Here is a 25,621-nt window from a genome sequence, read left to right as displayed (position 1 = left end):
GTGTTTTTTTTTTTTTTACCGTGAGCTAGCTTACCACAGAATATTTCCTTTAGGCTGAGTACATGTGCGCACTGTCGCATTTCTTTAATGTTTTGCGGTCTCCATTTGTTCGAAACCGGAAATCCCAGCAACTTTTCGTAAGTGACACATTGCCGCGTATTCGAGGTGCTGGATACGGATTTAAACGGTTGTGTATTCGCGAAGTAACATGTTCTGATTTCCTTGTTGGAATTCTCGGGATTCATTTCATTATTTGGGAGTGCCTTACATTGGCTGAGCACGGGAATAAAGTATACAATTGCGCTACACTAAAGTATCTCTGCACACTTAATTGAAACTACGTAGACGACAAGTTCATACAGGCCCCAATCGAATTGAGGCTTTCACGCACGCGCCGAAGACGTCCGTGTACGGGGAGCCAGATACCGTCTGGACCAAAAGGTTACGCTTAACGGGCGTCGAAATCATGTTCGTTTCTTCCTTCATGCGGAGCAGCAGTCACGGTTCCAGGAATCGAAGCTGCGACCTCGTCCACTACGGTAGAACACCTCAACCACCGAGCCTCCGCGACAAATAGGCGTTGACGGGTATAATGCACCACTTGATGTGCATGTGTGTCTCGTATCAAGCCCCCGTCCCTTTACTGTTACAACAGAACGCTACATTTACGGTTAGTTCAGCTGTTGCAGCTTTTTTTTATTCCTAAAGAATACACTGACTTTCTAACACTTCAGTTTCAGTCACGCCTTTACACCATAGCGTACGTTCTGTATCTTGACTGCTGTAGATGTTTGGAATTGCATGTCACGTTTTACTATGCACGGGGAACCGCGCAATCAAAAGAACAGTTAGCTGAACAAAAATGTCACGAGCAGCAATGCTAGGAAAAAGTCCGAAGACACCTGAGCGCTTTTTATGGGTTGCGAATGCGAAAGCATGCATGTCAAGTTTAACCCCTGCAATGGTTTGCTGCCGCCTCGCTTTGTGGAAGGGCTTCGTGACCTTCCCGCGGAAGACGCTTTGCTTCGGTATCCGCGTTGACGCTTTCGAGTGGCTTCGATCTGTCTCCTACGCGTTGCGCCGCTGCTTCTTCCTGCCGCCGTGTATTAACGACGATGGTGTTTTTCGCTGTTTTTCTGTTCGCTCGTTTCGCTGCGTTCTTCCGCTCCCTTCGTGTTTGGTGTGCTTGCGTGGGCGGCTACCCCTCACTGTTGCCGCGTTTAAGCCCGCGCTACGGAACGTCCAGTGCTATGGAACGCCTCGTGTTATGATATGCTTCTCAAGGAGCCGTTTTTCTGTTTCGGACGCCGGCTTTTTCGCTCAATGGGGCACTGTAATAATGCAACCACAACAGGCATGCCGTTACGTCTACAGAGCTAGAGCTGGGACCTGGGCGTCCAAGTGTCGGCTTCCGGCCGCACAGCTCCGTAGTGCCCTCCGTGGACTCTATTACGCGCTTCCGACCGGATTCCGGGTGCCTCCCTCGACAGGGCGAGAGCAGGGCTGCTCTCTGCTCGGCCACTACGCCGATAACTACTCGCCTTCGCGCGGCGGGACCCATTTCCACAGGACTGGCCCCTGCGGTATCGATTAGCCTAGAACTCCCGGCCGCCATTGTTTGGATATAAGGCCGCCCCGTGCTTCCGGCCTCCGCGCCCATGCCGACCGACACAGACCGTATACTCGTTACATGCGGATGTTTTAGGTTCGCCGTGGACGTCGTCTCGGATTTATGGACACACCGACGCACCCATGCCAGTATAGGTGCACCGAGATGCCTGGACATGCCCGTATATTACGCCCCCCATTGTCACGGCAACAATGGTAATTCTTGTTGCCGCTGGTGGGGTGGCTACTTGTTGATTCCGGGGATTGCAATAAAGTCGTCTATCAGCTCGGTTAGTAGACGACTTTACAACGACGAACGAGTGCTTGCGGGTTCGTATTGTTGCTCGCGTGCCCCGTCCTCTTTTTGGAGCGTGTTCCATGAAATACCAGGAAAAAATGGTGTGCTTTTCGAATTCAGGGGGATTGCCCCACAATTTGTCCATTTGTGTAGCCTCAATAACGGCATATCGCCACAGGTTCTGATAAAATGGGTGACATGTGCTAATTCGTTGGAAGAGACCCAATACGGATTTAAAAGGCAGGACTTACCGACTAAACAGATCATAATCATAACATGCATGCACGGTTCAGTCAATTGCTAGAGGAGAAATCGTGAGGAATGCGAAAGATAGCAGGGGTGTGACAATAGTGAAAAATATACTTACGTCCCACTTTTGCGGCACCATGAGCGTCTCCCATTTTTTTCTTTCGTCAGTTTATAGTTATTTGCCTCAATCCCGAAAATGGTTAACAATTGAAATTACTTTTTTCTTTACGTCGTGTGATCGGATTACGTCAACGATATCGCGCGTAACAGGGAATTGACCGGTGAATCATGGCGGCGCTGGGCCTTAATTTACAAAGAAAAAATGTTCTATGCGCGAGTGCCACAGCGTATGTGGAAGTGCATCACTCTATGTCTATCACTCCCCCTCTTCCCGCTTGGTGGTGACCAAGGCCACAGTAAAACGTACGGCTCCGCGCCGAGCGCGCTCGCCAGCAACTACGTCAAACGTTGCTTGCCGGCGGAAAGGGGAATTTCGCCCTTCGCGAGAAGTTCATAGCAATACCGAGCGTCACAACGCGGGTATGCATACCAACGCGACGAGATACATGCTGCCGGTCTAGTGAGTGGTTCCGAAGTTGCGGATGTCCCCCGCTTCGATTGCGCATTTGCATTCATCGCCGAGATCCAGGCGACCAGCAGCGGCGAGAAATGAATACACATCCAAATAGTTGTCTGCCCCGCGTTGCCCGGAAGCCACTTTCTTACCATTACTTCGGCAGGGAAGCGTCAGCGCTAATGAAAATGAGGCTACGGTCAGCGACGTCGGAGCCTTTCTTTTTCGAGCCCGAAACCTTCGCGCCGTGACGTGCGAAGCCGTTTGCTCATTTTCCTGTCACACGGCTGCACGTTCATGTCGTCACAGCCGCAATGATTGCGTCCGTGGCGCATTAACTACTTCACCGCTTCGGTCTCCGCATGCATATACATATACATACAGTGGCCGTAGGCCTCCACTTCACCGCGTCGTGTCTCTGCTGCACAGCCTCTGGCATTCCAGCAGGGCTAGCGGCGGCTTTAATTGTGCGTCCCGAGCGCATTCCGAGAGGAGCGGGCCAGCAGAGAATGGGCCAGACTGCAGTGGCCGGCGATGGAGAGCGTCCGTGGGGAAACACCTTGGCGCGAGGCGGCCAAAGCGGGGCAATTATCGGTTCCCGCTGATCGCCGCCTCGCTGCTCATCAATAACGCGCACGTTCGCTGTGCCTTCTTTTATTTCTGAACGCAAGCCGTGGCCGCGGTGGTTGCCGCGCGACCGGCAGCAGCCTGACCACGGGGTCTCCACCGCGCCTCTCTCGCTCGCCGTTTATGCTAAACGCGCATCGGCAGTGTCTGTCCACCCGGTCATTCTGTCCCCTCTCTCATTTGCTGTCTTGTTATTCTTTTCACAGTTATATACGATCTTTCATTTCCTGTCTTGGTGTGAAAGGAGTTTTTGTCGTGTGGGCTTTGTTTCGATCAAGTGAAAGCGTTGTGGTATAACTGTGCAACCATGCAGATCTGATCTGAGACTTCATGACGTCCACAATTGCTTTCTACGCTGAAATCTATTTTTCGCAAAGCAAGCGGTAACCTAATTGACTAGAACTCTTAAGCTTCACGTGCACCCATTAGTGTTCAAATAACGTCGACTTACAGAATTCAGCTTCGAGCGTTAGTTTTTCCGTGCTCGAAGTTTGAACTAAATGAAAGGATATTAGAGTCGTGACGCTAGTTAGAGCTTAAGATGTTCACAAAGGATTAGGATTTTTTTTTACACACGTTCATTTCCCCCATAATGCTGCTTTACGCTAATGGGCTCACTACCGGAAGCAATGATTCATTCGGTCGTATGATATGACTGAGATATTTCGAACCACTGGCCTTTCGTTTCTGCCCTGTTACGATGAATAAGGAACTCGGTGCAAAATAATACTTCTTATACCACTTTCTGAAGGACTTCGCCGCCTTCCCACTTCCCCTCGCTATGTTTTGTTTTGAGCTTCAATTGAAGCTTGTCCTTCTGACTGCCGTTTCTTACTATCACTTTTGTGTTATTCCGCTTTTGCTTTCCGTTTCTTACTTTTGCTAAACGTGTTGTGCGATACAAAATTACGCAGATGCATGCTCCTTTTTTTTTTTGCTTGAATCGATCGACACTGGAAAATGAACGAAATGAAGTCAGTATAGTTTCCTCGCAGTTTTACCCCCTCAAAAAAAAAAAAAAAAAAAAAAAGATATCGATATAAGCTGTGCATGAGGCGAACAAGAGCCCATCCAATTTGTGTACCTGTAGGCGGCAGGTATATATAGTGGCGGGCGACATGGCATGGCTCAGAAAAAAACAAAAAAAAAGCGCGCTCATTACCACAGAGGTTTCCCAGCTGCTTTTGCCGCTGTCAAAGTGGCTCCATTAACGACCCGCTCCAGCCACCATTGCGTGAAACAGTGTTCCGGGCTGTTCAAGGCGCAGCTTTTATAGCCTTTATAAAAAAAAAGGTGGGTGTTTGCGGGGAATTCTCGCACCATCGTAAATAACGAAACCGCGTTAGCCGCACGTCGTGGGTAATTGGCGCGACGACTTAATTAAGTCGCGGCGGTGCACCGCGCGCATTGTTCCCTGCCCCATAGCCTCGGGCCAGGTCTCACGTGCATTATACGCCGCTTGCGTGCGCGGCCGGGAGCCTCACGGACGGCCGTGCGCATTGTTCGCGCAGCGCCGCAGTGATTGAGCTTCGATATAGCCTGGTTCCCAGCTCTCTCGTTCGCGGCGCATTTACGAGCTTGGCTGGGCTTGCCGATGACGGACGCCGTAACCCAACGGGCTCTAATTACAAATCGGGGGATGTCGCCGCGAGTCGCAACTCATTTAATTCGCTGACGCTTTCGCATAAATTATAGTTACGCTGTATCTAGATACAAGTCCGTCTACAAGAGAACGAGGGCGCCATTAAGCAATGCAAGCATATCTGACACACCGCTGTACGCGCAGGCTTCGCACACGACCTTCAAGCTCTTCGCGAGCCCGTTCCACTTACATCGCCCTTTCCGAACAAGCTTATATACTGAGTGATTTGCGATTAGAGCACCACCGAAGCAGCCGCTAAGCGCCACCGCACGGCAAACCAGGCAGCGCGCTACGCCGAAGCAAAAGCTAAGCGACGTCTCCAAGAAAACCTTGCTCAGCCGAGATCGAAGACAACCGAAAAACAACGTTTGACTTGACTGAGCCTGCCACAAAGACGTTCTAGCGGTTCTTTAGATACACGTATCTCGACAGGCGCGATCGAATTTGGTGCTACAGTGAAGCGCAAGCATGGGCCAGTTTTCATATCGTCAGCAATAATTGGGTCATGTCGGCAAGAAGTCTCGCCGTCGATGCGAAGACAAAGGAATAACAGAAGAACGGAGGAGAGAGCGCGTGCGGCGAGGGGTGACGTCCCCGAAGCGGCTGCGGCATTGACTGCGGTAAGGCTCCGTTCGAACCGCTCCCGCGACTTAGTTGCTAGGGGCAACGTTTATAGGCACAATAATTCTATAAGCGCTGGATAGGGGGGCGTCAAGCCGCCTTCTCAGCCAGGCTCGATCGTCGCGCGCTGTATAAAGGCGTTCCGTCACCGCTTGTATGCATTGTAAAATGTAGAGTGCAGAGCCGAACATGCGGCAACGGAGAATGGAATGGGGATAACGGCGACGAAGTGGGAACACAGGTGGCCAATGCAAACAGTGACGGGCAGTCAATCAGAACCATGACCCCACTGAGACGGCTAGAACGCAAAGCATAGTTGGCACAGTGTGCGAGAGGCGTGCGAGAAACGCCGCGTTGCGTACCTCTGAAACTGCAGCAAGACGTGCGCATCGAGCCGAGTCTCAAGTTTGCGAGGGAGAGGGATGGTAGACCCACCGGTGTGGACCTTCCATTAAATTTTCTACCCATTCACCACGGTCTGTTATGGGGAGCGTGAGTCCACTTGCCTTTCAGTGCCTTCATGCTAGTGAGGAGAGGGTTATTACGGTGGCGATAAAGATGCCCTGACATACGAACGGACAAATTCTAAAATTAAAATATAAAATGCGCAACACATAAGAAACAGGTTAAGCATAACTCCCAAGGTCTGCCCAGGGATTTATACACACCCCCCTAACACCCCCCCCCCCCCCAACACCCCCCAGAAGGACTTCGACATCCCCTCAAAAAGATTCCACAACCACAAGCACCCTGCTTAGGGATTTATGCAACACCCCCCCAAACATCCCACCGACACCCCCCCAAAATCGGAATTCTGCATAAACCCCTGGGTCTGCCACTATAATGACAGAAACTCCGCTTATTCATTGCGCGTGAAAAAGACAAATAACGCAAGCCTGCGTCCATGGAGCCGAGTCGGAATAGGCGCCTACATCCTTCCAGCCGACAAACTTAATGTTGCCTTTATTCGGTCCATTCGTCATCTCTTCAATTCGTTATCGCACTCGTGAGTTTGTTACATTGACACACCTCGGTATGCACGCAGCCCATGCAGCCGCTGCAGTCCGGTCATCAGCACACTCGGAAGAAAGGGGGCTGCGGGGGGAACTATGTTTGGCCCGGTCTGCACGCATGTGCATGCACCTCGCATTTCGAAGGCACTGGCAGACAGACGGTCGAGCGCGAACGCAGTCTCTTCCCTCTCACTCTGCCTTTCGCTTTCGCTCGCGGGGCGTCCGCCGCAGTTGACGCCCTTTCGCTGTCTGACCGCCGCCGCCGCCGTGATGGATACCGGACCGTGATTGAATTAACCGAGGGATGCGCGGCCCGTCCTCCGATCTCTCCGGTGCATCATCAAAGCGTTGCCCGCGCGAAGCGCGGCTGTGGGGTAGCAGATCGCCGCCTGTGCATACACCTACACACGCGCACAACGCATCTGTCAGCGGCTCCGAGAGACTGTGTGCACGCAAGTGCCACGCCTTGGCAAGGTCGCCGCCACGCGCGATCGTTCGAAGATCGCTTGTACGGGGCATGCACTCCGGTTCGGCACTCGTCAGCCATGGGCCGTTTGCAAACAGACGCCGGTATCGTCAGGTGTACTGTATAGTATCGTCGGAAGATTTACATACCCGACGGTCATGTAATGGGTGCGCCCCCCCCCCCCCCCCCACTTCAACTCCGTCCATTTTTCAATCAAAATAATGGTACAGGGTCGCGCTGAATAGCGTATGGCTTCTGTGATGGAGGATTGCGGTTCAGAGAAACACATTCCTTCTGTTCAAGATTTGGCGAAAGGTTTCAGGCAGGCATGATGTGGAGGTTGGATGCAGCGAAATTATTACTGGCCATTAGCAACGGCCTGATATGGGTATGTTTAAACCTTGATTGAACATGATTTTAGTTTGAATGTGTGTTAAGCAGTTACAGAGCGAAGGCGAGTTAACGCAAGACGACGGAACAAGGTCTGCGTCGGATTTTTTTTTTTTTTTGTCTTGCATGGTTTTATTTTGTGCTGTAACTATTTAATATGATCTGCCATACACCTTGCTGAGTGTCTGTGTTGGGTGAACGGAGTTTAATGTTCATACACTTGAACCACGTGTGGAAACGAACTTCTACTGGCTCGCACCAGCAGAGAAGCATCCGTATTCTGGAAATAAGAATGCATAAATAAAGGAAGATATAAATTGAAGGTGTACACAACAAACAAAATTAAAGGAACTGTTTGTGTATAAAATGTTATCCCTCTTCACGCTGAAAAAAAAAGACGAATTATGAGAATCAGATGAGGTTCCCTTTGCGTTGTGGCGTTCGGTACCGCGCTTGGTTATTTCATCTCCGCCAAGCCAACACTTCCAACCTAACGGGGTGGAAAGATGGATGAGGAAGAGAAATGGTATGTACAGTTTCGTTCGCCAGGTTTTTTGTCTAAGTTTATAGCTCTCTGAAAACGACGTCGTCAGCTGTAGTGGCCTGAATTCCGTCGCCGCAAACTAGAATCAGCACCCCAATCAGCTATAAAACGACTGCGGCTGGTGAAATTCCAGCACTGCGTGCTCATTTCGCTTACATTACGCAAGCAGAGCCTGTGTGCTCGGGTAGTATATCATTCGTTTAGTTTCGGGTGGCCTTGCAGTGTTTGTTCGCCAGGGATCAGCCGCCATTTCATATACATTTCTTTGTCTTCAATGTGGCGCGGAAGCAGGTTCAAACTGTAACGCGCCTTCTTGCCGGCAGGCAATATTAACAAACAACGAAGCCTTTGCAGGCTACCGCACTTGCCGCCCGTTCATGGGGAAAGGTACGGTGGTTCTGGCAACCTCGAATGCTTGGAGTTTGTGAGTCATATATACCTTTGTGAGTCATATATACACACCACTGCACTGCTCTTAGGATGACTGCAGATGTAAGTTGCAAACCTGAAGCAGAAAAAACAGATGAAGCAATCTTACATCGACCACACTTCAAAGTCAGTCTTGTACTCGCGACTTCCTTGCCATTTTAATGGGGTGCCATTGTTTATTATGAGCTTTACCCCTCATTTGATATAGGCGTTGCCCACACGTCCAAGCTTCATTTCTGGGGACATGCAGGCTGTTCTTCGGTCAGCCTCCTCTCCCTAAGCTTCCAGCTTCGTTACCTTCTTGATGCGGTCGATACTCCGCCTGGTTGCGGCATCACAGGTAGCGCGTTTGGAAGGAATTACATCGGTAACATTTATCAGGCCACTACTACATCGCTTTGCTCCATGCATGAAGCACATGGCGACTCCGACACTGTGAGCACGTCATTTGCACGTCAGTGGTTGAGGGGCCAAGACAGTCGCTCATTCTGTCTTAGCCTAAACTATAATGCGGCGTCTCACCAAAACTCTGCTTACGGTACACCTGCGGAGCACGGGTTTTGAGCACCATGGTTTCAGCGACTGTTCTCGCAGTGAAGGGTAAGGATGAGCATCAGCCGCTCACCCAATAGATATCTGAGCATGGACAGGAAAGGGAGCGAAAAACAGCTCATATGGACATGACTTTTACTATATATATATATATATATACGAGTGTGCCATCAAGACTACCACACTTACAACCACCACATCCGCCGCCACCACCAGTATAGTGCCACTGTATACGCCACTATCACTGTCGCAACCGCTACCACTACGCCGACATGGAGTGCGTCAACAGACATTACCATGCGTGCTCGGACTTCGCCGCATGTATTGACGTCAGACTGCAAGGTAACAGTGGCACGTTCGCATTTACGACGCACGCGTGCAACAAGCTGAAGAGCTCGGCACGAGAACCCAGGAAAGGGGCGCCGACGGTCGCCGGTGCATAGCGGTCGCAGCGTGAACAGTGCGCGGCGGCGGCGCCGGGTCGTTGGCGCGCGTGCCTCACCGCAACCGCAGGTCGTTCCTTGGTCCGCAGAGAGAGCGAGTGTGTACATTTAATTTGGGCTATTTGCTCGCTCTCTCGACTGCGTTTCCGCCCGAGAACAGGCCCCGGTTATTTATTTGCGCATCCATCTCGCCCTGTCACCGCTGGCAGCCCGCGGACGAGCGATGGCTCGCCGGCGAGCTTCGATCTTCTCGCTCGGCCGCCCGCGTCCTTTTTCGCCCGCCCGGGACACCGACGAGTTGGTGCTGCTCTTGTCTGCTGTGGTCAGGGGCATCGGCGGCGCCCGCCGCCGATTGCGGGGCAGGTGGGCGTAGGGTTTGACGAGAGCACCCCGGGCGACCCCCCTCGATCGACCAGCACGCTTCACTTTCTCTTCTCTCAGCGCTTTTACTGAGCCCGGTGAGGATTAAGGTGCAGCAGTGGGAATCTTAAGGTTTGAACATGATTATGAGCATTAGGAGCGGATCGCGCTCCTTGCACCTTGAGGTGATGACGTGAGAGTCTATCCGATAGGTGTAACGGGCAGGCAGTCAAGTAGGCAGGCAGGCAGGCAGAGAGAGAGGGGGGGAGGGGGAGAGAGAGTATTGATAGAAGAAGAGGTTGGCTTGAGACAAATCTCTGGCCTGTTACCTCCTGCTGGGACAAAGGTACAAAGAGAAAAAAACAGGCGGCGGGTGGCGATGGGGCTGAAGGTAGACGTGTGAGGCTGCACCACCACCGCCACCGCCGCGAATGGACGGACAACTTTCGTAGCTTTCGTAGGCAAGAAATCCAAATAATTGTATTGTTGCACAAAATCGAAGGCGTGTCATGACTTTTATCAAGCTGCCGTTTGTTTGCGACGTTCGTTACAAGCAGAGTACGTTACAACTACGTTACAAGTACGTTACAAGCACGTTACAAGCAGTACGTTGAAGTATCTGCTCCAGAAACTCAAGGCACGCTGCATGTCAAGCAAATCTTACCAAAGCGAAGGGCGACCTGCTGCATCGTGCAGACCACTCCGTTTGAATCGAGGTGATACGTTGAGTATAACAAAGATGTTTGGGTATCAGCCTGTTCTGGCACCAAATAAAGTGCTTCCCTTCGATACCGATCTGCTTCGCGCAGTGGGTTCAAACGTGTCTATCCCAGTCGATTACCTGAACGAGTATTTGAGATCATCAGGTAATACTTATCGTGTGAGACAGGGCGAAGCGAACATTTTTTGTGGAACTTTTTGAATGGGGGAGAGATGAGCGAGACATTATACTGCTTTCTACTGGAATGCTTCCATTAAACGGAGGTCAAGTTAACCTCTCAGCACTATGTCTCGTGTGGTGTCCTGCAAGGAAGTGTGCTTAGCCCTACATTATTTAACCTCTCCTTGAAGCCTTAACAACCAATGCCCACCTCTGCACCTGTGCTGGTGACATTTGCACCTATTCACGTCCTCAGATTCGGGCGCAAATGCAGAAAGCCGTGACACTCAAAGGTTTTTTTCATCTGGTGTTAAGCTCATCATTTCGAACCTTGAGTAGCGCTTGAGCATATCTCACCTTGTAGCGAGCTAGACCTGCCTTGGGAACGAAGTGTAACATGACGTGGGCATAAGGGATGGGACATAAGGGACGCTCTTTAATGCCTCGGAGTAATAATGATCTATCATCTTCGCATATCAATTGTGGGTCATCGGGAGCAGATATGTAACGGAGAACAGCCTGCGTTCGCACGACCATCAGATTACACGGAATGGTTGGAAAGGTTGCGTTGGCTTTCGCTACGCCAAAGGAATGGTTACAAATCACACCCAGTACCATTCCAGCATGCCACGGCGTAGGCTTCAGTTGAACGTAACAACATGAAACCCCAAATCTGAAAGAAAAAAAAGTGACTATGATTCGGTGGGGTGAGAATTACCTCACATCGCCTGAGTACACTCATCCAGGGACGCCGATCTTGTCTCTCGATCGTGTCCATATTCCTGCGCCGCCGCAACCGGAAATAGAAGTATAGTTACCCGCCTCCCAAGCGGCAGGCAGCGGGTATTGTGTTGCGTAACTCCTTGAGAAAGAAGACAAAAAAAGGCGTACGCCAGTAGGAGGAGGTCAAGCAGAAAGTGTGCGTGTAAACAACGAACCTGCGCATTTGTTCCCTTCGTGTACCTCGACCTGTCAGGCGCTTCTGTCCGACCGATGCGTTCCGCGTCGTTCTCCGAGTCACGGCCCGACCTCAGCGCGCTGTGATGTTCGCCTCTTCCCGCTCCGCCGCCCCTCCCTCTCCGGCGTGGCGAGCTTGCCCGCAACACATTCTCGCACAGGCGGGTTCGCACACGTAATGACACACACGGGGCGCCGCAAATGATACACCTCGCGCGCACATTTCCTGCGCGCCACCTCCCAACTTCGCCCCCTCCGACGATACCGTGGCCCGCGTGACTGCCTATAGCGGCCGGCCAACGGTATATACGCGAGGCAGAAAGGAACGAAATCGCCGCTATGCGGGGTAGCCACCCCTGCGCGCGTGAAGAAGGGGAAGCAGCCAGTCCGATGAACCGTATCAAAACGACCCTCCTCCCTCGCTTAAAGCAGTCAAGTTAAACAGTCTCGTCCGCCTCGGTCCCCTCTGCAACTTGTATTACACGGCAGCAGTAGGCAGGTATATGGGCTCAAATACGCCGTAGCGAAGTATGAAAAGGGTGGACCAAAGAAAGCAAAGTGCACAAGCACGCTCGCCGTTTTTTTTTCCCTTTTGGTCTGACCACAGTGTCGGAGTCGTGAGCGTCGTGGCTATACGCGTGCGCAACCGTCCGGCGGAGTGGCCGCGCGGTAGGGCGTCGCAATTTGTTCGGCTGCTGGTTGGTTGCGGCGGCTCTTGCAGAATTTGGTCGTGTGCGTGCGTGCGCCTCTCTTCTTCTGCTCCACGGCGAAGCTGCGTTTCGTGGTGTTCCGCGCACGTATCTCGTGGTGGCCGTTTATCCGCGGCCGCTTGAAATATTGCCGGTGTACACATATCTGTATGCGCGCTGGGCAACACTGTCTACGAGCGGCTGAAAGCAAAAATAAAAAGGCGGATCCGTCGAGGCTTTGTGCTTTTATACGTATCCTAGTATTCTATAGGTCGGGCTAAATTGCGCACGCTCAATTTCCAAACTGACCTCATCGGGCCGTTTAGCTGACCATACATAGCCTGTTATCAAATTCAGCGTATTTGCGCTTATAGGCGTGTGGTCTAAGTCGATGCAGCGACCGCCTTCGTTTATAGGCTGCAGTTCCTCGTTGGCGTTCAAATTAATGCACCCAAAGTAGCGCATTTAAGGTGGAACCGTGATAACTAGGGACTTTTAACGCTGATTTATTGCAATCGCCTCTCCTTATTGGCGTGCGTACTTTTGACAGGCGATTTGCGTTAGTACTATTACAGCCCGCCGCCTTTTTTTTTTTCTTTTTTTTTTTCTCCTTGAGGGGCCATGTGCATTTGCTGCATCCATCCTTCGTCATCGCGCCCCGTTCCTTACATTACACCTTGTAAATGTACGGAATTTTTCTGCTTGGGTTTTTCTACTTTCGAACTATTGGTCGCTCTCTCTCCCACATGTACGTGTTTTTAGTAGTGTGACAAATTTAAAAATGACTCCGTATCTGCTATCTTCAAGCGTTGAACAGCATTGCTAATGGGTTTTTTTTTTGTTTTCTGTATTTATTTACCTTACGAAAGTCCATGTCACATGCCCTTGTTGCGAGAGTCCTTGATGACATCGGAAGTATGTCTAAATAAATAAATAAATAAGTCACTTTTTGAATCAGTGTGACCTTGATGCGGCCTTGCGAAGGCCGCTGTAGGCGTATACGATGAAACACGTCCGTCACAACGTCGTTGGGTCACGTGATGTACAGCGTCACTCCTGTTACACCGTCATGTCTGCCAACGAGCATTTTTGGCTTGGATTTCGAGGTTATAGCATGCTCTGTCAAGTTGGCTAACTACAACGGGCATGAAGAAAATCATCAGAATGAATGAAACACCCCCCATTACTCCAACTTTCTGTAAAACGTAACGGTCGAAACTAGGCGTTTGTGCGGTGTTAGCGCCAGGGGAGCAACCATTGTGAGCGGACGTCGACGAACGTTCTGCTACTTGCAGGAAATGCAGAAATAGGAACTGCCCGATGGGGTATACGTCTATAGGCTGTGGTGCAACTGGTGTGAGCCACACGAGTATACATAAAAAGTATCGACTTGAAATGAGCTAGAAAATGCAATCTTCGCTTGAAAAGGTCCCAACCTTTATGGCTTAGCGTAGAGCTTTCGCTGCGCGCACAAAAGTGGTGTTTGTTCGTGGTTCCAGAACACGTGATCCAACGACTTGGCTCGTTTGTTTCCCATATGCGCGGGCAAATTCTGCGCTTCAAGAATGCTTTGAATTACAGTACATCGATTGGGATTCCTTGCACGATAAAAGAGCGACAATGTAAGGGCTCCTCTTCGAAAGAGATAAACGGCGTCCGCATCATCAAATGACGTCACAAATCGGGAACCCCCCATTGGTTCGCTCCAGCTGTGCGTGGCTGTCCATCGCCGCCTGTAGCGGATAACTTTGCGCTCACCGGCTATCGTGTCCCGCATTACATGATCACACCTGAGTTACGCTGCATTTACTTTCTTGGACGGTGGCCGCGTGTGCAGTTGCGATAATTTGTCATCGAAATCCTCGATTAAATTCTGGCGACGGGTGGGCCGTGTAAACGCTGAAAGTTTGGTCCCCCTCTGTCTGTCTGTCTGTCTGTCTGTCTGTCTGTCTGTCTGTCTGTCTGTCTGTCTGTCTGTCCACCCGTCCACCCGTCCGTGTGCTGTCGCCTAAGGTGTTATTAAACTTTAGTTATCTGGTAACCCGCGAAATTCAAAATCCGCAATTAAATTAAGGAACAGCGGCGGTATACGTGGCACAGCGGCATAAAAGCCATCGTGCTTCGACGTCTCTTGCACAGCTGCCATCATCAACACATGGGGTATTCTTTTTTCCAGGTCCTGCCGCACAGAATAAAGTAGCCCAAGAAGAGGTCACCACATTACGCATTAGTCTACAGTTTGTTTTTTCAAGGCACCCTAGGTATTTTAGGCTTTCTCCAACGCTTTCCTCCGAAGCCGCCCGTATACAAACCGCGTGTATGTGTATGTATACATTACGAGGAGGGGGAGGGGAATGAGCGTGCTAACGAGCTTCACGACTGCCAATCAATCCCGCCGAAAGTCGTGCAGCACTGTTTTGTGCTCCGGCGCGTGTGGTCGTCGTCCCCTGTGCTGCAGCTCTCATCTTCCACCCTCGCCCTCCCCCTCCCCGTCCCGCGTGGTCTGGAACGTGGCCGAAGCTGTCGCCCTGCTTGCGTGCTGCACAGCTTCTTTCCTAATTGCAAAGTGCGGCTTCACCTCTCGGCTAGCCTGCGCGCTCGCAGCCAGTTCTGCGGACACACGCCGCGCACAATCTACATGCGCGCAACCCTCGATCGCTCCCGATAGAAATGTAGGGCTCCGCTGCGAATCCGTGCAAGATGAGCCTGCGGCGTTCGCTGCGGATCCATACCGTTACTCCATGGTGTGGGCGCGTGTGCTGACTGGCTCCTGTTTTCGCATGCCGCCTTTAGATCGGAGTATCGTGCGAGCGGCTTGTTATCGGAGGTTCGTTCTTTTGTGCCCCGCATCCGGAAAATGGCGCGCCTATACTAAACCCGCTTATTTTCGTGATGACCTCTGAGCTCTCGACACGCGGCGGCATTCAGGCTTATTCGGGGGCCGTTTTACGCAGCCTCTCGTCAGCCCAATTAACGCGGAAAAAAAGCTCGTGCTATTTTTTTTTCTACTCTTGCGGTCTCGCCGATTACAGAAACGGTTCAACGTTTCCCGCTGGCTATACTTACTTTTTATTTTCTCCCTGTTCTCACCTTGCGGGTCGTGCACAACTGCTATTTCGAACCGCACATTTCTTTATCCCGCCATTCGTGTCGCAGTGGTATACAAGAAAAACTGACGACTTATATGCGCGTATCTATCTGTAATGGGAATAGTTCATGGCGAAAATGCGGGATCATGCTTCAACGGGATCTCAGTGCATTTATGTGTATATGGCGTTCCGCACGGCCAACCTGCGGTCTTGGATACTTTGCGGATAGTCAACAGTCGAATATTTATGCTTCCAATGTGGAACCTTCTAAGAACGCTAGTTTATAATCCTTGAACGGATTTCTCATTTGTTCACACTTCGCTTTATCAGCACATATCCTTCTCCGCATCGATCATTTTCCGCGCATCTCGCCCCGCTCCTCCGTATGTCCCCCTATTATAAAAAATTAACAGTCGGGGAGCGTTTGTTCGCTAATTAAATTGCTTCTGTAATCGTCCGGAGCCGTTCTGAGCCGACATTAAGTTGGATAAGAACGGCTATTTTTTTCTTCTAAGTTGCAAAAAAGGACAAGCTTTCCGGCAGTGCACCTTCTTCTCTTTTTTTTTTTTTGCAATATTGTGATAGCTATTGGAGATATATGTTCTCACACTCGCTCCCAGCGAAAACTAGTTCGCTACGTGGCATCGTCATCGCCACCATCATGACTCGTTCTTCATAAGTCAACAGTGACAGATGGGAAGATGTACGGAATTACACACCACTGTTTGTCTTGTCTAACTGCGTCATAGTATCCTCTCGTCATGATGGGTGGTGCGGAATTAAGATCCTTTTCCTCAACCGGTTACATGGTCCTTCAATGCTATCCCCACATTTGTGAGAGATGGATAGAAATAGAGAAAGCTTTAAATTACTAAAGAGGTTAGCCGTGCACAAACGGCGGGGCTTGCTGCTTCAGATGGGAGTGAATACAGCGGGGCAGAAAAAGGGAGAGAGGAGTGAAGAGGTAAAAGCTAATGAATTAAAGGGAAGATAAAATAAAAAGTGGGACGGATTAAAAAAAAAAATTGGCAACAGGATAATGCGATCTGGGGACTCCAGGGTTAGAGAATATCGCATAAGTCCGAATCATTTAGCAAAGTCAACAGAGCCTTTGTCCCCAACGCCGAGTCAGCGTGCATCAGCCACAATCCAAGAAAGTTACCAAGTGTTAAGACGTTCCTTCGTAGCAGTCGTAAAGGGGAAGGCGGGTTTAGTATACAGCATCCTGAACACGACTCATCGGTGGCGGTCATTAAGCTGCATGCGGGCATGCAGATACGGAACTAAATTTTTTTGAAAGGAACTTTTGTAATGGTTCCAAGCAGACAGAACACACCGCACTCATATTTTGTCTTTCTGCTGCATTCCTCTTGGCGAGAAGGGCTGTAATTACCGCCCCGCCGATAGTCGGCGAGATGACAGAGCTTACTCGTAAGCGGGGACAGCGGAATTGGACCAATAAATATCGCTGGACGCACGCGTTTCGAGATGACAAAATAGGCGTCGCAATGGAGAAAAAAAGAAGGGTATGAGGACCGAATGCTCGAATCACGATTTTGTGTCACAGTCTTAGGTGTAGTGTACTGAGAAACCCGGAGCGTGGTTGCAGAATTCATGAGAAAATTACGCAAGGCCACGTGCAGCGTGTGTAAGTTCGCGTTCTTGGTTTCAAATACTTGTTTTTCTGCAGTGGAAAACTCGTTCAGGCGGCTGAGTGCGTGCATTTCCATGGCTGCGTGAAGTTTGTGTGAATCGTATGACGCAGTCGTTCCAGAGCGTCCTTTCGCTGTATACTCTGCGCGCATGGTTGTACTGCAAGGTTCATGCAGTGATCTTTAGCACCAACACTTTCTTTGAAGACGAATGCCTGACGATGCTTATTAATACAGGGTCAAAGTTAATTCGACAGGGTTTTTTTTTTAATTAGACGCTTATATGTTTGTGAAGACCAACGCTACAGTAAGGTTATGCGTCCAGGGGGACACACATTGAGGTGGTAACTATTGACGTCGGTGGCTTAACTAAAATTCAATAAATAACTTTTTAGTAGCTGCAGTAAGCAGGCATGTTTGTATTGAAAAGTTAGACGTGATCGTGTGTCTACGCAGTCTCATTTCTCAAAAATCTTCTAGCGCATCCGTACTCCGAGATATCGAACTGCGAAGTTTAATTGCCGTTCGCATGATTACGCATGTTAGATAGTGGTGACCGGCGCAAAGCTTCTCCCTTTTGTTCTGTGTTTCGATAGCGGTTCCGCCTACTGCAGATTGCGATAACGGCAGCCAAGACTGAAAGGGTGCCACTTATCACTTTTGCCTATGCATCCACCCCGTTGTCAAACTAAGCATTGTACACAGCAGGTACGTCACAAAAGGGAGGAGCCTTTCGCCGGTCTTCACTGTCTAGCACGCGTAATCATGCGAACGGCAATGAAACTTCGCAGCTCAATATCTCGGAGTTCGAATGCGCTAGAAGAACCCTGCCAAATGAAAAGGTGTCGAAACAAGATTGCGTCTAACTTCTTCAATACGTACATGCTTGCTTACTGCAGCCGCTAAAAAGTTAATTATTAAATTTTAGTTAATTAAGCCACCGACACCAATGGTTGCCACCTCATTGTGTGTCCCCCTTGGCGCACAACCTAACTGTAGCGTTGGTCTTCACGTACATCTAAGGGTTTGACTAAAAAAAAATAACTGTCGACTGAACTTTTATCACCCTGTACATTAACAACTCCTGTACTGCTACATCCTATTTCCGTTTCTCTATTTTCGTCTTACGGAGCAGGAAACTTCGACCCGTTTCGCTGCAGCTTCTACTCACGTGGCTCCACGTTCAGGTGTCACGTGGCATGCGCTATTCTTCAACTTTTACATTTCCAATTCATAGTTTTGGGAAGCGAGTGCATCAGTCCCTTAAAGCTCCCGATTCCTGGTCTATCGTCCAAGTGGGTATTTGCCAAAAATAAGGGTAGAACAACTACAACGACTTTTGTTTAGCCGCGGGCAACATGCGGAGATATACGGTAGTGCATACAGCTGCTACTGTGGAGACCTGGGTTCCAACCTAAATTGAACTTGAGGTGTTTTTTTTATTTCCTATTTACAGCTGCAGTCATTTTCGAGACTGGAAAACTACAACAACAGCGCCGACGGTTTTTTCGCAGAATGGGGCACTTTCATCTTAAAACACACTCACCGTAAAAACGGGGAAAAAAAAAAAGAGAAACGACTACATCACTACAAGAAGGACCTGCTTGAACCGTATACGATCGAATGAGGATGCAGCTTTAATGGACCATCATTGCACGTATATATCTTATTGGTGTACAATATATTAGCTTTGCAGATGTCGTATATCAGTTCTGGTAATCGGAGGCCAAGCGCACAGTTCCAGGCTTCCACGCGCCATGCAACTACGTAATTTTGACCTCGGTACGTCTCTGACTTGCGTCTGCGGAATCTTACCACAACTTAATCTTAATGAATGAATTAACAAAATCTTTATTCAACAACAGGGGCTGCTGTTAGCGCATCCGACCGGGTGAAGGGATCCTCAGTCCGTTATCCCCTGGCTGTGGCTGGCTCCGCGGGCCCTGTTCAACAGGTCAAGCTGTATCGTTTAGGGTCCTTGCTGGTGAAACGCGCCATCCACTGTTGAATGGAGGGATTGTAGATTGGGTGTTGAACTGGCGTTTTCTGGCACTCCTGATGGTGTAGGGTGCCGGATGTTGGACATATAGTTGCACGTGGCTTGATATTCGGTCGGATATATGGCATGGAGGAGGGTGCGGTGCGGATAGGCGTTCGTTTGGCGTCTTCTGAAAGTGGTGGCTTTATCTTCTGAGTTGCGGTGTGGATGGGGGAACATTCGCCGTTGATTTCGATAGTGGCTACACGGATATCTTAGCTAAATGTTAAGAAGTTCTAAGATCGATCAAAGGCTTCCCATTTTTACCGGTTTTTATTGTGTGTGTGTGTATAGCTCATATTTGTATCGCGCTATACGTATGATCAAATCAAGAAACTTATTCAATGCGATGTACTTGTGACATGCGTGATTTTCTTGCTCTTCCGGAGGCCAGTATACACTGGGCAAATTTCTGTTGTACTGAAATAATGGTTATCTCATTCAGGTACGTATATGTGTGATGCGTGCGCGCGTAACCATTGCGTAGAAAGGCTCATTTTGAAAAACTAAATCTGGACTATGAATCTGTTTCAGGTGCCAGGATATACTTAAATTCAGCTAGCAGTTTTCTGCTTGCCTTCAGTTATCGAGCAGTTGCGTCACTACAATGCAGTCGTTCGCGTACATCAAGGAAGTCCGCAAGGGCTGGAAACTTGTAAATGTATACACTTCATATAAGCACTCGAAATATCGAAGTATACGATATTGATCGGTCTTGGTGACGAAGCATAGAAATCCTTGCGGTATGCTGCTACCTCTGTAAGTTTATCTATTGTTTACCATGGGCAAGGAAGGTACTCGGTTGATGTATCGATCGACGCGTTAATGCGTTGACCGATTATTATAATGTATTGCTTATTTATTGGTGGATGATTCAATCTTGTATGATGTGGAGGTCTTGTCGTGGCTCGTAGTGTATACGCTGTAGGCTTTATAGCAGAGAATTGAGCATTTGGATAGACAGAACATTCGTGGACGAAACAGACACCAATTTGCCTCGTCGTCGCGTAGGCGGGTTTAGGCCAAATTCTGCAAAACGCAAAGGGATGTCGCGATTTTTTGTGTGATGTTCAACCTCTTAACGTTCTAGTTAATTGGAGCCAATATAATACTAGAATTGACTCACTAGAATGCGCAAGGCGCTACAACATTCCCAAGCAATTTCTTCCAAACGGTGGACAGTTCAAGAATCTATAATTCAGCCATTTTTTTTAAACACCGTGTTTCGCCTGAATTCGTTTCCAGTACGGGCACTGTACGAATACCTCTAAGAACACTTGCAAGCTTCGATGTAACTAATCTTCTATACTGGCAGTATAATTAATTACACTTGATCGCTTCCTTGTCCCTGCAAAACCTGGTAAAAACCATCTCCTAACCTTAAAATATCGCAGGTACGTAGCTCCCTCTTTGTTATAGCTGGGTGAAAATGTTTTGCGTAAAGACATGAAATTCTAAGTAATCAGTTCTTAAGAACTGTGATGAGTCTGAGAACTGCACTTTACCTTTAAACCACAGTATTTTGATGTTGCATTATACGATAAAGATATGACCTTCCGCAAAGCCTGTTCGGGCCGACCGATCGAATTTTTTTTTGAATACATACCTTATTTTTGTTTTTTCCCACTCCCTTCCGAACTATTTTCTTGGAAATACTGTTTTGAAATGCGCCTGAAGAAGTATGAGGACTTTATTTAGGTAGTGACCTAAGTAGAAGTCCTTCTTTGTCACTGAATCATAGGCAATGCAACTTCCGCCAATATTTTGCCGGATAAATTTGGCAATATTAAAAATTTCCTCTGCAACCATGGTATTGCTTACCTTGCTTCATGAAAGTTACTGCTATTCCACTTGACGCCTGTTATAAACTCTTTCAGTCACCAGCGTCAACGACACTAATAAGGGCAGAATTTGGCGATTTGACAATGTTTACAACTATACCTTTAATCTCACTTCAAAACAATTCGGGTTAAATAGCCTTTCCTTATTTAACAATTTTCATTCACAGAAATTAAGCGGCCCAATCCAAAGCGACCCAGTGCGAGCTTCCATCGAATCCGCCAACTTGTATTGCGCGGTGCGACCCCGCCGTACCCAAGCGGAACCGTCGTGGGCAGTAATAATATACCACGCTTTACAGCACTGGAAGCGGAAGTCAAGCCAGCACCAACCTTTTTCGTCCCACTTTTATGAAATGCTATGTTCTATTCCCTTTGCAGGTTCGTTTCACTGATTCTGAACTATAGGTATGGAATAAGTTGAAATTCTCGCATGCGTCTACGAAATATGTAGCATTTACACGGGCTGTTATGCGGCGCAGGGGTCATGTTGACCCCACTCCACGTTTTTTTTCTTCTCGAAGGCACGGCAAACTTTATGTGCACCCGACCTTTTATTTAAAAGATAATGAATAGGCATTCGATGAAACTCCTAGCAGGTCAGCTGTGCTATTACTGCAAAGATTAATTCACGCAAAAATCAGTGACGAAATTTAGCTGAAGACAGGGAAAAAAAAAAACTGACTCGCGTATGTTCCCGGCGCACGCAAGTGCTAATTCCCGGGTAATTTTCTTTTTTCAGATTTGCAACCTACGAATGATGAGATCTTCTTATGTTTAAGTAAAAATAATCAGCTACAGTGCTACATATTGAATTCTACAGGAAATACATTGACGAGAAGAAGAGATTTTCTCCGATGGGCATTCATGGCGCAGCTCACAAAATCTATTCTTGAAACGTTGCTGGTGGCTCCGCTCGTTATCTTCATTTAATATGCATATTTACGGCACGCACAATTAAGAAATGCAAGAATAAATACACGCAGGCATGATTGAAAGAGGTCCGTGTGTTCAACACCCATGGGAGAACGAATTTGCAAAAGTGTGATCAAATAGCCAGTTTAGCTTACGACCCGAGAGCCACTTGACGTCTAAAGGGTTACCGCGAACCACTTCGTGCCGAAGCATCGATTCGACTGATATACACTGGCACAGGCGTCGTGCCGAAACGAGCGGTCGCCTACGAGACGCGCTTCCGATCGCCAGCGGAAGCAGAGGACGAGGCGGCGGAGGAAGCCGCCGGGCTGTTATGTTCCACTGCGCGCATCTTTCGTCCATCGACCGCCGCATCCGCAAAAAGCGCGACGGCTCGCGCGCGCGCCGCGCGTGCGCATGTCGCCTGTGCGGAACGCGTCACGTGCGGTGCCGCACCGAGACCCCGCCCCCGCGAGCAACCTTTTGTGACGTCACGCGCGGGCGCGGCCAATGGGGGCGCCGAGACCCGCCCCCCACGTTGAGCGCGCTTCCGCGGCGCCGCGCTCTCGTCGGCGCTTGTTCGCGGCGCGCATTGTGAGCGCGAGACAAAGTGTCGCAGGCGGCCCATTCTCCGGAGCCGATGCCCGTGCCCTCCATCACCGTCTCGCCCGCGCCTCCGCTGCGCCGACGCCGCCGTTGCCGTCGATAGAGAGGGGCACGCCGCCGCCGGTGCTCTCTTCTCCCGCTCGCCCACCCCTTGTTCGCCGTGTCGAGTTCGTGGGTGACGCCAGTGGTGTGTGTGTTTCGCCGGTGTTTGGGCTCTGGCGCCCACCCCTGTGGTCCGCGACGCTCATTGTCCGCCGCCGAGGAGCGCCGCCGGCTGACTGTGTCTCTCACGTGCGCGCACACGTCCGACCACGACGACCGCTGCTGCCACGACCGGATCCCGGCGGGCTTCAATGGTCATTCTGTGAGTCCCTTGAATGCGGAGCGCCGCGCGCGCGCGCGCATGCAGTGTCGGTCTCTTCTTACTGGCACCAAGCGGCCAGTGTGAATGCTGAGCCGAGGACGGACTGCTGGAAACGTTGAGCGGTTTCGGGATGCGGCAGGGTGGAAGCGCGCTTTGCATGCGGCCCGGATCACTCCACAGGTATCGCTATCGTTGCACGGTTGGTTTCGTTTTGGTTTCGGGTAGCCGCTCTGTCGTTTGCTGCTAAGAGACGTCTTGTGCAAGCCGAATCGTGTATCAGTTGAGCCTGAAGTGCTCCTGACTTGTGGTTATTTTAGTCGATTCTGCAGATTCGTGAAGAATCGGGCCAGGTACGGAGCCGTCCTTGGGATGTGAGGTGAAGTGAGAAACAAATAATAGTGGTATCGGTATACCTAGATGGTTTATTTAGCAGACACTCGAAAGAAGATGGTAGAGTCGGGAGCAGTTGCATTTCGTCAGGACGATCATGTGCCGTCCTCCGTAGCGTAGAGCAGATGTGGTTCCGTACTATCCCTGCAAGCATGAACATATATCCCGTTTGTTCAACATGTGGCCAACCTTACGTGCATAAGCCGTTGGTACCCGCGGACGTCTAGGCCGTAACGCTCATTTGCGTCGTCTTGATCGAAAGTGAGCAAGCGTTTAGCAGTCCGGTTTTTTCTGAATAGTTGGTAAGCATGCTCTGTTCGATGCATTACTACCTCTGTACCAGTTTTTCCTTGTTCTGGGTTTGATAAAGGCTCTTATAGGACTACCATACAATCTACAACTTGTGCTGTTCAGTAATTAGCATATTTCTGATTAGCCTCTAAGGCACATGTCTAGGGGGTTAAGCTTAAAACAGGCTTTAAGCATTTATCGCCCGGTTGTATGCGTTCGGCTGTATAATACCTGCCATCCGAAACGAAGTTAAGGCAAGCGAAGATCACGCCCACGACTGTCATTTCCATGCTTGGTTCGATTAGCCACTTTCTCTTCCTGAAGCTTAAGAGTCCTAGGTTGCTGTTGCACTGTGAGCGCGTTCATGAAATAGTACCGTTTTTGCAAATGTTGAGAATCACGACGGCTGAGTTGCGCCATATACGTTTCGGCATGTAAACGAAACTGCCGACAAATCCGTATCTGTTTTTATATGTAAGGCTACCACATTGTTTCATCCGTTCGTTTCATTTCAATCATATTCACAGAAGTAAGCACCGTTTTTTTTTTTTTTTCATTTCGCTGTATATCTTTTTTCTGACCCCGAAATAAATGAAGCCATAGCGGACCATAACATGCTCGACATGACAAGAAATACCTGAAAAGGTTGCAAAAGTATTTGCCCTTCCGGCATGGTGAGCGCAATACGTACGCAATTCCACCTGCATGAGTGTACTATGCGAAGTTCCCCGTCTGTTTTCTTGTGTACCGTACCAGCCGTAATAACGCCTTCACTCCACATGACGCCGTGCGCTCAGGATTTTGTTTTCTGGCTCCGTGAAGCGGAAACCGTTGTGCAAGTTGTTCGGTGGCTATGCAAACCTCTATTCAATCAAGTGGTACAAGCAATGTACAGTCACAGATAAATTAAATGCGAACATGAATATATTAACCGGAACACGAAAAATTGAAAAATACTGCTTGTCACGGCCCAATAATGGCGCGCTATTGGTATATTTACAAGCCACATTTGCCATCTTCGTTACTGTAATTAAGCCACGCGTCAATTTCACTTGCACGGGAAGAAATCGCGCTATTTGTGTGTTCTGGTTAATATTTTCGTGTTCGCGTTTCATTTGTTTATGACTGTACACGGAGCTGCCCAGGCGCCACTACGACCCACAGTTGATACAACCGCATCTGTGCGCATTTCCAGGGAACAGTTATGTTTAACAACTAAGGGTTTCAAAGATAATGTGATGTTGACATATCCGCGCTTCATAGGGCTAATCCAGTAAAGTTGCACAAGCTGAAGAGAACGTATTGCGTAGCTGGTCAGGGCTGTTTTGAATTCAGTACCATTTCCCGCCGCGTTGGCTCAGTGGCTAGCTACGGCGTTGTACTGCCCAGGCCAAGGACACTGGTTCGATTCCCGGCCGCAACTGCCGCTTTTGAGGTGGCGGCACAACGCGAAAATATCCGTGTGTGGAGATTCCGGCGAACGCTAAAGATTTCAACGTGCTCAAAATTAATCCGGAGCCCCCGACTGCGTCGCGCCCCATAGCCCGGGTGCCTTCGGCGCGTTAAACACCCAAAATCTGAATTCGTGGCCATTGATGATATCTGCATGTGTCAGCTGTGAAAGGGCCGAAATCACACATACTGAACAGTATGATTGAAGTAAGGCAATACGTACCGTATTCTCGCGAGTATATACCGTAGCGATTCTAAGCGAAGTAAGGATGTGGTTTCTTACATGCAAAGTATCTGACACATTCCCAGAACCTCGGCATTTTAAACGACGCAGGGAAATTTTCGCACAATGGGTAATGAGGCCTTGTATGCGAACGACTCGAGAGAGCAAAAGTTCGGCGGCTCTGCGAATTCGTGTTTTGCGTGCCTTCCCGGGCGAGGGACGTGTTGCGCAACCATAAACGGGAGGCGGGGGGGAAGCCCCGCGGTCTGTCGTGGGGGCAGCACGGCCGGTGCGGTTCAGCCGGCTGCCTGGTGGCGACGGTTCAAAACAGGTCCCCAGTCTGGCCCAAGGAGGGCGCCATGTGCGAGCTCCATCGGAACATTCCCCCCTTTTCCGCTGGACATTAATAACGGCATGTGTG

General features: G+C 49.6%; 1 protein-coding gene across 8 annotated transcripts in view; it reads left to right on the top strand.

The window, feature by feature from the left end:
• LOC144175082 (uncharacterized) overlaps positions 1–25,621 on the top strand; it is a 793,144-nt gene that overhangs the window by 514,150 nt on the left and 253,373 nt on the right. Inside the window, exon 1 of one of the 8 annotated variants that reach the window (XM_077704132.1) lies at positions 22,467–22,844. The exons of the other annotated variants lie outside the window; for them this stretch is intronic. Within the exon in view, the coding sequence (XP_077560258.1) occupies positions 22,834–22,844 (11 nt within the window). The 5' untranslated portion in view covers positions 22,467–22,833. Of the gene's footprint in view, positions 1–22,466; positions 22,845–25,621 lie in introns of those variants that run through there. 8 annotated transcript variants of the gene reach the window in all.

This window comes from Haemaphysalis longicornis, unplaced genomic scaffold (assembly GCF_048455015.1).
Source record: "Haemaphysalis longicornis isolate Haplotype H1 unplaced genomic scaffold, Haemaphysalis longicornis Haplotype H1 scaffold_3, whole genome shotgun sequence".
Taxonomy (NCBI): Eukaryota; Metazoa; Arthropoda; class Arachnida; order Ixodida; family Ixodidae; genus Haemaphysalis; species Haemaphysalis longicornis.
The sequence above is the reverse complement of the archived record's forward strand: the minus strand, read 5'-3'. Positions and strand labels throughout refer to the sequence as shown.